Source organism: Capra hircus, chromosome 3, assembly GCF_001704415.2.
Source record: "Capra hircus breed San Clemente chromosome 3, ASM170441v1, whole genome shotgun sequence".
Taxonomy (NCBI): domain Eukaryota; kingdom Metazoa; phylum Chordata; class Mammalia; order Artiodactyla; family Bovidae; genus Capra; species Capra hircus.
This window is the reverse complement of record NC_030810.1, coordinates 36,518,955-36,535,211: the sequence shown is the minus strand read 5'-3', so window position 1 is coordinate 36,535,211 and position 16,257 is coordinate 36,518,955. Positions and strand designations below refer to the sequence as shown.

Here is a 16,257-nt window from a genome sequence, read left to right as displayed (position 1 = left end):
CATGCAGAAGAGAGGAACAGAATTACTCTGAATGAAAGAGTCACTAGGTTAACATATTCTATGTTCAACCTACTCCCACAGCCCCCACATAGGCTCAAAAGGAATCTACTTAAGGATCCGGAGGACAGCCTCCTGGAAGAGGAGCTTCATGTACATCAACATAAAAAAAGCAGCTCAGTCTGTGTAAAACCGAGTTAGTATGACCCTCAAGCACAATGTCCCAAACCTATATATTTTGATTCTTACTTTCACAGAAGCAGGTAAACTGGCCAGGACTTTAACTGGCCTTTTAAAAAGGATTCAAAGAACAGGTAGATCTTCTAACTTTTTAACAGCACAGAAGCTTCTCATTGGCACTATCCTGAGGTGGCGCTGATGTGCATTTGCCCACACGGGGGGTCAGCACATTCATTTAGGCCAGGGTGTATTTCTTGACCGCTTTCGGCAAACTGGCATGGATCTCCTTGTGGGGCGAGCTGATGCGTAGCCCTCTGTAGAAGACCCATCACACCCTGAGCGCTATGTTGATGACACTAAGAAAATGGCAGCACCAGAGGCTAAACCCCATCCTTACACCTCCCATATCACCACATAATGATCTTCTTATGTGTCTGTTCTCCACCCCAGCTGTGAATTCCTTGAAAGCAGGAGCCACAACCTTCTCATTCAGCTTTGAGATCCCAGAACCAGGCATCGTCTCTCATCCACAAAAAAGTTCCCAGTGAAACCGTGAGTCAATGAATGGATAAGCTGGGTAAAAAGATGAGGTAGAAGGGAAGCAAAATGAAATCTTCACATCTTGGTAAAGGGAAGAAGATAAAGGACTCAGCTAGTGGGGACCGAGGTTTTGTTTTTAATTATCATACAGTAAAACTGCCTGGGGGCTCAGAAGTGGAAGGCATGCATTTCTATTAATATGACTGTTAACACATGTGTCGATTCCTGTAACCACCACCACAATCAGGATACAGAACAGTTCCATCACCCCCCAGGCCTCTGCGGCGCCGCTCCCTCTACAGTCACACTCGCTGAAGACTCTTTTGATGTGTCAGGGGGAGAGAAAGGAGTTAAGACTGAAGGTGAAGGGGTGCAGAGATCTTCTCGGTGCTCGCTCATGCAGGGAATTACTCCGAGGCAAGAACTGGGAAAATCTTTTCAAACTTACTGTGCTAGGTATAGTTCTTAGTTGGGTCATATATATTACCTCATTTAATTCTCAAGAGCACTGAAATGCCTATTATTATAGACAGATGGTAAAAATGGGGACACTTAAGTCTCAGAGAGGTTAGGTGGTTTGCCCATAATCACAGAGCCAGCCGGAGCGGAGCCAGGATTACACTCAGCCTTTTTCCAGAGCCCACTCTATTCTCTACATCATTAGACTTTGCATATTGAGGAAGGTACCGGAGGAGATTCTCCCCTGCCAATCTGGAGGTTATAGACACAGAAAAGTTTCAAAAGGCTTCTGATATCAGAGTTAGTCACATGGCTCAAGACTCCAGAGTCAGGACTAAACTACCCCAGGAGGTTAGACTAGGAGTCATCATTTGCTTAGTTCACGAAAGATGGACATAAAGATAGCTATTCCTTTTATTTTTATTTTATTTTTTTAGCTGTTGCTTTTAAATAGAAAAAGAATTGTGATGACAAAACATATTTAAAAGTTTCCTCGTTTTATAAAGATCCAAGTGTAAGCTACTGCACAGGAGCCCTTCTTCCCTCTCTAACGCTATTGATGCAGTCGAAAAAGTTACTGGATTTTTATTTTGATTATTAAAAGATAAAACCAAACCCAAAAGGCAATTGGTATAAAATGAAAGCAAAGGCAAATGGAATGCTGGACTGCTGTGTAGTGAAAACGTATGAGTAGAAAACCCTACCCACCCTTCTCAATCTCTCATCTCAGCTGAATGGCATCCTTGCGCTGCCACCCTTTCATAAAAGCTAGCAGTCAGCTACAAACACGTGTTCATGTGGAGAAAGTCAAAAAGTCCACTGCTCTGAGCTCACTCCCTTCGCTTTCTGCCTGGTGGCACTCCCTCCTCCCCCCAAGCCTTAGACTCACAGTGGCCGCCCGCCCTGCTTACCTGGCTCCACTTCATGCCACCCGCTGGACTGACTTCCGCTCCCCGGGGAGCGCCCTTGGCCTGTGTAAAATGGCTCTTCACCAGGACTGTCCATTTCATCCTCCACAGACTTGAGGCGCTTCGTGGAGCTGAAATAACAAATGCGTACATGTTTAAAAGCCATCCAAACCACCTTCCTCCTGGACGTGGCATCTCTGGTGGAAAGAAAGCCAAGGGAGGAAGCAATTGGGTAACTCAGTGTAGTTTCGTGGGCTTCTTTGGGCTCCTGTTCAGTTTAGTGAGTCAGTGGATGGAGAACAAACTCTTGGGTCTATGTTGTTCCAAGTGTCTGGGTTTGGTTTTTATTGTCACTTGAGTTGCTGCTGCCACCACATCCGATTCCTTTTTCCTTTGAGGAACTGCTGGCTGGCTCCATCTCCTGTCTCCACCTGGAAGACTGGGTAGTATGCCCACGTGTGTTTCCCCCAGAGCTTTGGCTGGGGCGTTGCCATCAGCAATGATCCTAGACATCTACTCAACCCCTCTGGCACCCCAGGAAGGAGAAAAATCGGGGCACACAACCCTTGAAGAAAAGCCTGAATTGCCTTTTGGGTTTTTTTGCCATATTTTCTCACCTTCTACTTAGAGCTCTTCATTTAAAAAATAGTTACTGCACAGTGGCAATACCTTCCTTCTACTTCTGCCTCGTTCATTCACCGTTTTCCCTCTAGTGCCTAGATTGGGACCTGGCCAGCTGTCACTGTCCAGGCTCTAGGGATAAAACAGTGAACAAATGAGACAAAAGTAGAAGGATTCTACTTATTTCGCTTGTGAGAATAAGGGACATGGAAAAAAGAGCGACCCAGCGGCTTGCATGCCACTTCTCTACAAAGAAATTACCAAGAATGAAGTTCTATGCCATCAAGCGGGGATGTTTCAGCTTTGGAGAAGTATGGTTGGGAAATTTCCAGAATATATTCTGTTTCTTCCAGTTAAAGAACTGAGGTCTTTTTCTCCCAATTTGAGGTTACAAGAGTTAAAAGGTAGTGAAATGCTACAGGTTGCTAATGTTGTTCTAATTGTATTAATTGATTATGTAACTAACATACCAGAATGAGTAGATTTCATATCTGGTATGAGTACTAGTTGGGTAATCTCTTCCTCATATGTCAGGTACAGAATTTTTAATATATATTCGTTTATCAAACATTTATTGTACATCTCCCACGTGCCACGTACTGTGCTAAAGGCTAGAATACTGAAATGAATCAGATCTAACACCTGTCTTCATGGGGTTTACAATCTCATGCATGAAGAACAAGAGGAAAACAAAATTGTGCAAAGAGAAACACAGGTATGATAGTGGAACCACACAGAGGTTATAGTGTGTTCCTTGACGGAGGAAGAAAGCAATGATACACAGAGAAGGTCAGAAAATGATGCCCAGAGGAGATGGTTCCTGAACTGTCTGGAAGAGAGGGGGTAAGGAGATGGAGCAGAAAGAACAGGGCAGAACAGGCTATTACTCAGGTGATGCACTCCTGAGGCAGCCATTCTGGATTTTAAGAGACTGAAATACTTCTTTATCAACTGGCAAAGTCCCACTCTCAAGCGCCTCATGTTTGCCCCATCTTTGTCACCCCATCTTTGGCCCAGGACAGCCTCACAATCCCAAACCTAAAGGGTTAAGGTATGGCACATTAGAGGCATTCCAGGCCTTGGCACTGTGGCAGGGCAGCTCTGTCCTAACTGGTATGCTCCTGTCACTCAGGTTATTAGCTATTCCCAACATCACTCCAGGAGGCAGGTGCACGTCAAGCAGAAACACCAGCACAAGCAGTGTGTGACACTCGCAGAGAGCTGACAGGCGTTCACTATGGTTAAAGTGGCAGGGGGGGTACAGAGAAGGATGGGGTGAAGGGGACAGAAGCTATTGTACGTCTGGACTTTATCTTACAAGCAACAGAGGCTCCCTGAATAGATCTAAGCAGGAAGTGACGTCAGAGTCATCTGTCAGAAAGGTCATTCTGGTAGTTGCAGAGATGACGGCTTTCGAAGAGCTAAGGGAAAAGAAGGAGACAGAACCTTCCCCGGGGAGACAGTTAAGAGGCCACTGCAGCCATCCAAGTGAAAAACTGAGGAAGGCCCAGTTTCAGGCATGAAATTCTAGTTACTGAAGTTGCCATTCCAGGAATCTTAGCCTTTAAGCTCTATTCTCATGAAAGCTAGATTGCAGGACAGCAACAGACCTGTGGCATGCTAGCTGAGTATCCAAAGGAATAACCTCTAACGATTTACTTAATGTCCTTTGCCTGGCTTTCCTTGAAATTTAATGAAAAAGAGCCACTCAAAGAATTTTTCTGTATTTTATGTAAAACTGTACCTAACAGAAGTACTTTGTAAAAGGACATACATAAAAAATTCCTAATACATAAAACCAGAAAAAATGTCGTAGCATTAAAAGAAATTCTAGTTTCCTTTTACTAGAAAAGGTACATTACATACCCTAGCACTTCCCTTCTTGCCTTGGAAACCAGGCATCCAAGGGCTAAATGTAAGGAATAACTCTGGGTTCAGGTTCTTGATATGAGTCTCTCCTATCTTTCCACATGGTTTCTGCCCTCTCTGTATTTAATATTATCTGCTGTAGTTTTTAAATTGAAAGCCACTTGAAATAATTTTAGTTAGAAGTTGAAAGAATACAAATTGGAAACAGAATAAATATTTTCTTATGTTCCCTGGCAAATAAAAGGCAAGACCTACATTCTCTAACAGGAGCTTGAGATCTGTGAAGAAGGAGATTATCAGGATTTTTTTTAAAGCTCTAGTGCCTATCACAGTATCTGACTAATAACAGATGCTCAAACACTGCTGAATTGGGCTACAGATTTAGAAACAGTCACATGAGTGCTTGTGACAAGGATTTGCCCAAGTGTCATGATTCAGTGAGATCCCACCCAAAAGGCCAACTTCATTACCTGTCCTTCTCCAAGTACCAATATCTTTCTGAGTTTCTAATGCTTTTGATTTCCTTGGTGTCCTCTAGAATAAAATGCAAATACTCATGCATTAACAGTTAGTTACTCAATTGTATTCGACTCTTTGCGACCCCACGGACTGTAGCTTGCCATGCTCCTCTGTCCATGGAATTCTCTAGGCAAGAATACCGGATTGGGTCAGTAGTCATTTCCTTCTCCAGGGGATCTTCCTGACTTAGGGATCAAATCTGGGACTCCTGTATTGCAGGCAGATTCTTTGTCATCTGAGCCACTAAGGAAGCCCTACTCATGTGGTTATTAAATCCTAAAGGTGAGAGAGTCTGTAGATATTAACTGACCCCTCAGTTTGAAAGCAAGGACTGTCAGGGGTTGACACAGGATAAATGTTGGGAAGGTGGAGATACAGGCTAGAGGAGAGAACAAGATCCAGGAGGAAAGAAAATTAGAAGTGCCGGGAGCGATGAGTGAAGGGCTTCCAGGACAAAGTTTACTGACTTCACAAACCTGACAGCTAGTTTATCTTGATGAAGTTCTTTGGGATAAGAAAAGTATATTGCATCCCAATTTTTATACTACCCCTTCTATGATTTTGAACATATTTACTGGAAGGAATATAGTTAATGCCTATCAATCTCCTTTATTTTTTTAAATTTAGATATGAATCAGTCATTACTTTTGTTCCTTATTTATTTTTTTTAATTTGGCCATGCTGCACGGCATACAGTATCTTAGTTCCCCAACCAGGGATGGAACCCATGGCCTCTGCAGTGGAAGCTCGAAGTCCTAACCACTGGACAGCCAGGGAACCCCCAGTTATTAATTCTGGCTTCTTGCTCTTGACTATCTAACATAAATTCTATCCTCCCAGAAACACTTGAGAGACACAGGAAAGGACCAGTAAGGTCTCTACATAAGAAGGAGGATAAATACTCTTTTAAGCAATGATACACCATCTCTTCTTGGGTGTGGAATTTGTTCTGTCTTTAGCAATACTACCTAGAAATTAAGGGAAGACTATTATGTTCGTTTCAAATATTTGCTTAATTCCTACTATGTGCAAAGCCTAGATGCTTTATCTTATCCCTAAAGAACAGCAAAATGCCTCTTTCCTGAGTGTTCCGAATTCTCTGAACTAAAAATATTCATTCACTTGTCAGTCTATATCATGAGACTGCAAAGCTCCTGTTACTTGACTTTACATCCATAGTGCCTTATGAATCTCATATCCTTGGGACTTAATATGTCTTTGCAGCTGAACTGGAAGAGTTCAGCAGGGGTCCCCAACCTCCGTGTCATGGACCAGTACCCCCTGTCAGATCAGCAGCAGCATTAGATGAGAAATAAAGTGCACAATAAATGTCATGTGCTTGAATCTCCCAACCACTCCCCCCACCCCAATCCATGGAAAAACTGTCTTCCATGAAACTGGTCCCTGGTGCCAAAAAGGTTGGGGACCACTGCTCTAAGGGATTTGCAATCCAGAAGGGGAGGCAGGAACTGTACATACCTTCAAGATGATAATAATAATTCAAAATAGCAAATGCTAACAGTCCATGAAAAGTAGAGATGCCAGATAATCCTTTCTGGGGGCTTCCTATTCTATTCCTTCCTGAAAGAGTGAGCCCCATTCCTAAGAGGATTCAGTGTCAAAACAGTATGGTTTGAAAGTTCAGCAGCTCCAAGTTTGAATGTAGACTCCACCACTTACTTGATCTGTGACCTTGGGCAAGTTACTTAACTTCTCTAAGTTGTGAGCTGACCCATTGTTACATGCAACACTGTCTGAACTGTAAAATTCCTGTGAAGATTAACTCCTATCAGGTATGTAAAGCACCTAATACAGTGATTGCCACAGAGCAGGTGACCGATTAATATTGGCATAGCATAAACAAAGACTGACTGGTTGATGAACTTTTCTATATGGAAATCTGGGGTATTCTTCTGGGCACAGTTCCTCAACTGTACACAGATAATTCTGCTGAGTCTATATATTTAAAGAATAATTTTAAAAGAATCATCTTAGGAGAGCCTAATGAGAGCAAAACAAACATATTACCAAGTTATTAACTACTGATGCTGTGTATAATTACTGCCTTATCAGGGTTAGTTATTTGCAGAATATGGGAACGACACTAGCTTTTTAAAGTACGTTAATAACCAGGCTTCCACACAGAAAGTTGAAACAAAAGGCAAAAAACAGCTGGAGAAGCTGGGCTGTCCATGGTACCTGCACAGTGCACATATGAAAAACAAACAGTCAATCGACTTTTAAATTAATCACTAACCACAAGTATTTGCAAAGCTTTTTTATGTTGACTAAGTGTAGTTACACACAATGTCCCTTCCATCAGCAAACATTCAAAATCCTCAGAATGTATTAATACCCGAATATGTTCAAAATCTCGTTCTTTTGTTATAAATGGTTTTTTTTGTAGGGGGGGAGTGGCACTGGAGACGACTTTTTTATACCCCAGTGAACTAGGGGGGATATTTAAATAATGTGAAAGATGATGGTAGGACTTGGTGGTTATATCTGGGAAAATACGGTTTCTTTAACCGTCTTCAACTTATTGGTAATGACTAAGCTGATGATTTATTTAAGTAACGATGGTTAAAATACATAAAGTCAAAGTAAGAATGAGTCTCTACCAGGGAAAATTTCTATCATCTGGACATTGTTTTAAATCCTCAAACACTTGCTTTAGGAGGAATATACCTTTGTCAAATGTTTTTCTGCAAAGTACACAAACATTAAAGATCGTTCTGCACCATTCTTTTCTTTGTTGTCACAGTCCAGTGCTAAAGCCAATTTGTAAAAGAATACTGTGGGTTTAATGCCTAATCCCTTTCCCTCTGGTACAGGTTATCTGGAGACAACAGGATCTTGCAAAATGCTTCATTCTGATTTTGGCTTCGTGACCCCGAGGGGATCAAGCACCCTGGAATCGTTATATGGTTGTGTTCTTTCAGCTTCACTCTTTTAAAGGTCTCCTGGTGCAACAGTGCTTGCGATCTGGCCCCACGATGCTCTCGGGCTGCATCTGCTTTTACATCTTCACACTAGGATATCACATAGTCGCATCTCTCAGAGCAGCTCCAATAGACTGCATTTTGAGAACTTTCAGGGCGCAGTAGCAGGAAAAGAGCTGAAACTGAGTGGTAATGTTTGCTGCAGGCATGGAGACTGGGACTGTCGTCACCAGGGCCAACTTTCTGCCGAACTAGCCAAAACACTTTTCCCTAGTCAAGCCTTGTCCTGAATTTTCTGAGAACATGCCATTTTCATACTCCATCCTGCCTCTATGTCTTTGCTCATGTCTTCACCCCATTCCATGACTTTCCATCTCACTAACTCCGACTAATGCTTACAGTTTACAGCGGAACACAACTCGCTCATTTTGGATAAAGCTGTCTTTAACTATTTTCAGCCCATGCCACAGAATTGACTGACTGATGTGTATGTGTGAGTCTGCATGTATATACGTGTATGTGTGTGTATACATACATACACATATGTGTGTGTATATGTGTGTGTGTGTGAGTTTATGTTGTTGTTTAGTTACTAAGTCATGTCCGACTCATTTGCAACCCCATGGGCTGCAGCCCACAGGCTCCCCTGTCCATGGGAATTCCCAGGCAAGAATATTGGAGTGGGTTGACATTGCCTTCTCCAGGGAATTTTCCTGACTCGGGGATGGAAGCCACATTTCCTGAAGGGGCAGGTGGATTCGTAGTCACTGAGATACCTGGGAAGCCTCCCCCTCCCCACACGCACACAAAGGCACGCCGCCTGCGCATGCGCTCTCTCCCCTCAGTGACACTGGAAATCCATTAGGGCTGAACTCACTTCTACCATCTATTACCAGAGGCACACTGCTAACTGTCTAGTAGGCCCAGAGTTAAAAATCAAGGTGTGTAAACTATGAAGTTTGACCTCTTTAAGAGCCAACAATAAAATTACCTGGTAGAGGATGTGCTGGGTAAAGACCTCCTCATTGCTCCTGGACTCATGCTGTAGTATGAAGAACTTTCTAAATCTGAGAGAGAAAAATTGGGACCAGTTCCTGCAGCTATTGGTGCTAGAATTAAAAAAAGAAAGAAATATCAGGTAAGGTCTGTGAATAAAAGATCAATGAGAGCATATTTCAGTGTTACATTTAACACATTTTATATCTGAATTTATATGGTTAGCTTATCCAAATTTATCAGTAATGAACTCAGACCTTAAAAGAATTCTGACAATAAAAATCCTCTGCATCAGAAGGACATATATTTTCTATAACATACCTTTCATCTTTCCTCTTTTTTTGTAATGGTAAATTGTCACTAAGGTTGCCATATTCCTGGGTGCTTCTAACAAAAATACCTTCACATTTTGGTCTGCTACTTTTCTTGAACGACCAGCATTCCCTGGGTTTTTCTAGCTTTGTTTGATCGTGATAGCTTACACACATCTGTATTCTGGAGTTAGTTCTGAACTGCAAATTCATCTTTTGCAGGTCACCTAATCCCAATTTCATGTGATGAGAATGTGTGATTTCCCCTTATTCCCAATCCCCTCAGCACCCTGCATACATCTTTACTGTCTGTCCCACCTTCCAGTTTAAGGCAAGGTCCTCAAACTATGGTCCCTGAGCCACAATTTTTGTAGATAAAGTTGTACTGGAATACCCGCACAGCTTCATTTACATATCATCTCTGCTTCCACACTGCAAGAGCAGAGTAGCTGTGACAGAGCCCGTATGGTTCACTATGCTGAAAATATTTCTATAGGAAAATCTGTCGACCTCTGATTCAAGGGACTGTTAAAAATAACTGACTGCACATGATTTTCAGGGCTGACCCCTGTGTGAGATGTGATTCTCTGCACATTTTATATGTCCTGGAGCCTGTAGATATCTTGTTTACAGGAGTAGTTTAATAAATATTTTTAAATGAATAAATAACATCGATCAATCTTAAAAGACAATTCTGTGTAAAATTAGTGGTGTAATTATATACATGCAAGGAATCTGTTCTTTTGGAAAATTATACAAGGCGGGAGCAATAGATGCATTTCTTTTTGGATCAAGGCATTAGTTTGAGAGTTTTAAAGCCCATAGAAGTGGATATATAAATAAATTAAATAGAGGCTCATATCCATAAGAAGAAAGGATAATTAGGAAAATCATGAACCAAGGACTTTCACTCTTTCAACCAATGATTACTGAGAGTCTGCTACTGCCAAGAATTATGATGGGTAAGGAAGATACTTAAATGAATGACATGGTCCCTACCCTGAAACAGCTCTAGAGAGTTAGGCTGACAGATTAATTTCAATACAATCTGATAAGTCCTTTGCTAGCTGTTAAGTTGGTTCAGTCGTGTCCGACTCTGTGTGACCCCATAGACGGCAGCCCACCAGGCTCCCCTGTCCCTGGGATTCTCCAGGCAAGAACACTGGAGTGGGCCGCCATTTCCTTCTCCAATGCATGAAAGTGAAAAGTGAAAGTGAAGTTGCTCAGTTGTGTCCGACTCTTACCGACCCCATGGACTGCAGCCCACCAGGCTCCTCCATCCATGGGATTTTCCAGAGTTATTCTTAAATAGATATGGCTGCATAGAAGTGGGTATCTAACTCAGCCGAGGGATAAGAGGTTGAAGGGAGTAAGAGGGCCTCAGCAAATGTGAGGCCTGGGAAGAATGTTAAAAGAACAAGCAGGATTTATCCATTAGAGGAATGGAGCCTTCTAGGTAGAGAGAATAGCATTTATACAGGTAAGAGAACACAAAATGTGTATTGGATTATGATAACTTGGTATAATGTGGTATATATTAATAATACATGGGGAAAGAGGGGAGATTTAAGGTCAGGTGGTAAAGAACTAGCTTGCCAATGCAAGAGATATGGGTTCCATCCTTGGGTCAGGAAGATCCCCTGGAAAAGGAAATGGCAACCCACTCCAGTAGTCTTGCCTGGGAAATTCCATGGACAGAGGAGCCTGGTGGGCCGTGGGGTTGCAAATGAGTCAGACATGACTTAGCAACTGAAGAAAAACAATAACAATATGAAGGGTAGGTAGATTTCTTTAAGGAATATGAATTTGAATTCATTCAGTTCTTGTTTATAAGCTATGAAGCTCTTATAATACTCCACTATAACAGGACTATTGGGGTTATGCTACTAGTATCTAATATAATCCCTTACACCAGGAGGCAGTCAGTAACCATTAGTCACATGTAACTGATTGTTAGTCAAAGGGAAACCAACAAAGTACAGGAATGCTATTGTCAAATCTGTACCTGTAAGCTAGACACGCCACCTGTCAGGAGGATAAGCATGGGGTGGGGGGGGGCAGCTGAAGAATATAATCAATAAAACCAGCTGAAGAATAATACCAATCGGCTGAGAGCAGTCGAGTCATTTAAATAAGAGAAGATGGGGGCACGGTCCAAGGGATAAAAGGAGCCTGGAGACAGCTGTTTAGGAGCTGAAACTGCGAACATGTATTGACTTCTGGAGTGTGGTAATGGTGGAAAAGGAGTAGTACAGGATAATTCCTAGGACAGATGCTTGGGAAACTGGGGAGACTGTGAAGCCATAATAAACTATGGAAATAAGAAACAGCATGAGGGGCAAAGCAATTTCTAAAATAAACACTTAGTTGTTTGATAATGGCAATGGCTAAACCTTAATCACAACTATTGTTATATAAAAATAGTCACTGCTAAGGAATAGAAAATACTGAAATTCACATAGACTTTCTGAAATTCAGAAACATCTCTCAATGACAGGCTCTAATCAAGGAAGGTCTTTACTTCCCAAACAAATGGTTAGGCTTGACAATGAGTGGAAACAGAGTTCTAATGAATAATTTTGCCAGTCATTCCCTAATTTGCTTTTTATATCAAACTTATTTGCATAACTTCCCCTTTGATTCAGAGAAGGCAATGGCACCCCACTCCAGTATTTTTGCCTGGAAAATCCCATGGATGGAGGAGCCTGGTGGGCTGCAGTCCATGGGGTCGGTAAGAGTCGGACACGACTGAGCAACTTCACTTTCACTTTTCACTTTCATGCACTGGAGAAGGAAATGGCAACCCACTCCAGTGTTCTTGCCTGGAGAATCCCAGGGACGGGGGAGCCTGGTGGGCTGCCGTCTCTGTGGTCGCACAGAGTCAGACACGACTGAAGTGACTTAGCAGTAGTAGCAGCAGCCCCTTTGATTTCGTAATACTTTATGCCTTAAATTGGCCATGGGTGCAGAAGGGATTGCTGTTATGGGGGCGCGGGTCACCCCTCTTAGCAACCTGGCATATAATACGTGTTTTTTGTTTTTTGTTTTAAATTTATTTGGCTGCACTGGGTCTTGGTTGTGGCACACGAGTTTTTCCATCATTCCTTGCAGCATGCAGGATCTTTTTCAGTTGCAGCATTTGCACTCTCAGTTGCGGCATATGGGATATAGTTCCCTGACCAGGGATCGAATCCAGGCCCCCTGCCTTGGGAGTGCAAAGTCTTAGCTACTGGACCGCCAGGGAAGTCCCTTAACAGGTGCTTGCAGTTTGTGCCTTCATGGAGCTTAGAGATGGGCATCTCTTGTTAACTAAAAAAGAGGATAAGGCTAGATTTAGATTTTCTTCACAAGTTTCAAGATGAGGTTGAGGCTTCAGCCGGATGGAGCACTGTGGAAACTGGATGACCCCAAACCTTCTTGGAAGAAAACACAGAGCAAAATGTAAAGAAGACGGACTTAACGAGAGAAGTCTGAGGCCCTCTATCTGCTGGTGAACATCCAGCTGCTCTTACATTTAACACTTTTATCTATCATGCTCTAGGGCTTCCCGGGTGGCGCTAGTGGTAAAGAACCCAATTGCCAATGCAGAAGAAATAACAGATGTGGATTCCATCCCTGAATTGGGAAGATCCCCTGGAGAAGGGAATGTCAGTCCACTGCAGTACTCTTGCCTGGAGAATTCCATGGCCAGAGGAGCCTGGTGGGCTACAATCCGTAGGGTCACAGAGAGTTGGACATGACTGAGGTGATTTAGAATGCATACACACTAGCACGCTCTACTCTAGAAAATGTACTTTGCCTTGATTATAGTTTTAAAATGTCAAGGGAGCCAGAATAGGTGAAGGAAGAAGAATACACATGTGCATATGGTATGTCCACTTCTCAGAAAGAATAAAAAAATAATTAAGCCCACAGAAACGTTCCTTAACTCGCGTGTGTATTTCCTTCCTGTGAGCTGTTAGTATACTGTAGCTGTAATCTAACAACACTGGGTGTCCTGGCAGCATGCGGCACCTCCCTTAGCACCTATTGATTTCTGCTGAATAACATCAGGATTTGGCAAACTGATTATATATGTCTTGAGTTTTAAAACCTCACTAAATTTCTGAAATGAGACTGGGTTTCACACCTGGGTTACATAACCCTAATAACTCACAGATCCAAATTCTGCTTTCTTCAAAAGAGTCTTGTAAGCAAAAATCGTCCAGTCCTGTCTGTGTGTATGGTTGGTATGCATGTCAGCTTATTGGAGTGGATTCTGATTCAGTGAAGCTGTGACAGCCAAAGAGAAAGGCTTTTTTATATCTGAGGGTAGAGGTCACGGTCAAAATATCACTGCAATGCACTGGGTATTCTCAGTGCCTCTAATCTGGAGAACAGATGTCTTGCCAAGTCATTAACAATTCAAAAGGTGGCCTTTTGGTAGGCTTTTCTGAGTACCTGGGGGGCTCATGTTTTGAGAAGCACTTTATTTATTATACCTAACTTAAATCTTAAACAATATTTTCAGGAAAGGTACATTTTCTAGATGAGGCGAACTAAGCCCTGGAGTGAGGTTAAATCACTTGCCCTGGATCACAGAAAGGCAAGGAAGAGAGACAGCCAGGATTAAAATTCAAGGATGTCTGACCTCAAAAGCTGGGCTTTTCCTGCCATACCATCCTGAATTTCATGTACAATATTGGTCTTAAACTTGAAATGATAAAAGGGTATATATTGTATCTGCCCCCACAGGGTTTATAACCTAGTGGAATAATAAAAAAATTATACCTGAATATCTAATGCAAGGCTAAATGTGTTAAATCTCACAGGGGAAACGACTAGAATGTGTTCAGTTCAGTTGCTCAGTCATGTCCAACTCTTTGCGACCCCATGAATTGAGCATGCCAGGCCTCCCTGTCCATCACCAACTCTCGGAGTTCACTCAGACTCACATCCATCAAGTCGGTGATGCCATTCAGCCATTTCATCCTCTGTTGTCCCCTTCTCCTCCTGCCCCCAATCCTTCCCAGCATCAGAGTCTTTTCCAATGAGTCAACTCTTTGCATGAGGTGGCCAAAGTACTGGAGTTTTAGCTTTAGCATCATTCCTTCCAAAGAACACCCAGGACTGATCTCCTTCAGAATGGACTGGTTGGATCTCCTTGCAGTCCAAGGAACTCTCAACAGTCTTCTCCAACACCATAGTTCAAAAGCATCAATTCTTTGGCGCTCAGCCTTCTTCACAGTCCAACTCTCACATCCATACATGACTACTGGAAAAACCATAGCCCTGACTAGACGGACCTTTGTTGGCAAAGTAATGTCTCTGCTTTTCAATATGCTATCTAGGTTGTCATAACTTTCCTTCCAAGGAGTAAGCGTCTTTTAATTTCATGGCTGCAGTAACCATCTGCAGTGATTTTGGAACCCCCCAAAATAAAGTCAGCCACTGTTTCCACTGTTTGCCCATCTATTTCCCATGAAGTGATGGAACCAGATGCCATGATCTTTGTTTTCTGAATGTTGAGCTTTAAGCCAACTTTTTCACTCTCTTCTTTCACTTTCATCAAGAGGCTTTTTAGTTCTTCTTCACTTTCTGCCATAAGGGTGGTATCATCTGCATATCTGAGGTTATTGATATTTCTCCCAGCAATCTTGATTCCAGCTTGTGCTTCTTCCAGTCCAGCGTTTCTCATGATGTACTCTGTATATAAGTTAAATAAGCAGGGTGACAATATACACCTTGACGTACTCCTTTTTCTATTTGGAACCAGTCTGTTGTTCCATGTCCAGTTCTAACTGTTGCTTCCTGACCTGCATATAGGTTTCTCAAGAGGCAGGTCAGGTGTTAGGGAGGTTCAAAGGAGTAATAGATCTTATTGGCTTGTGGGATCAGAAAAAGGGCTGCCTCCCAGAAGAATGGGTGCTTAAGCTGAGCTCTCAAGGCAAGTGAGGGTTTAAAGAGGCCCAGAAGAAGATAGGAGAAGTTTCCTAGGCAAAAGGGAGAATGTTACGTAAGTTTGGCGGCAGGAGGTAAGAGAGTGATCTGTGGGATCCATGACATTTTCTGAGAATGGCAGTGATAGAGTAATTATCGAATCTGAGGAATGTTGCCTAGCGCAGGCTTCCCAGGTGGCTCAGTGGTAAGGAGTTTTCCTGCCAATGCAGGAGATGCAGGAAATGTGGGTTCAGTTCTTGGATTGGGAAGATCTCTTGGACGAGGAAATGGCAACCCACTCCAATATTCTTGCCTGGGAAAGTCCATGGACAGGGGAGCCTGCCGGGCTACAGTCCATGAGGTCACAAAGAGCTGGACACGACTGAGTATGCCTATATGAGGAATATGAGCACAGCAACAGCACACAGATTGAACACTGGGTGACTGTAACTCTGGAGGCGGGGAAATCAGTTGACAGGTTGATTTGGGAGTCCTGGCCAAAGGGAACAGAGACCTAAACTATGCTGTCCAGGATGAAAATAAAATTTTCACAGTTGGTATCTGTCACCTCTTCCAGGATAGTGAATATGTATAAAAGGCAAGTTTCTAATGATACACAATGAAAGGGCATAAATAAGCAAATAATCATATTATGCTAATAAAGTATCACAAAGATGTATATAATGAAATGTGCTAATGATGGTATTATGTCCTTTTTGCAAATCAGGGAAATGCATCTGCCCAGGAAGCTAATGACTAACTGCTTGCTGGTTTGGTATAGAGATTATGGCCACTGCCAATCAAACATGGGGATGCTAAGGAAGGACTGGACCAGCCACAACACTTCCTTTCTGCTTGATATATTGTGAAACTGATTTTTCTCCATGTGTACTTGACCATAGGCTTCATCATTTTTTATCTCTTATTAATATATAAGATTTTCTACCCAACTAGATTGAGTGCAATTTAAGCTCTGTAAGGATAGACATCCCAGGG

At 42.5% G+C, this 16,257-nt stretch overlaps 1 protein-coding gene across 3 annotated transcripts in view; it reads right to left on the bottom strand.

The window, feature by feature from the left end:
- NFIA (nuclear factor I A) overlaps nucleotides 1-16,257 on the bottom strand; it is a 401,134-nt gene that overhangs the window by 116,081 nt on the left and 268,796 nt on the right. For all 3 annotated transcript variants that reach the window (XM_005678336.3, XM_005678338.3, XM_005678337.3), the window contains exons 5-6: nucleotides 9,027-9,144; nucleotides 2,088-2,215 (exon numbers count right to left, since the gene is read on the bottom strand). In XM_005678336.3, the coding sequence (XP_005678393.3) occupies nucleotides 2,088-2,215; nucleotides 9,027-9,144 (246 nt within the window). The remainder of the gene's footprint in view (nucleotides 1-2,087; nucleotides 2,216-9,026; nucleotides 9,145-16,257) is intronic.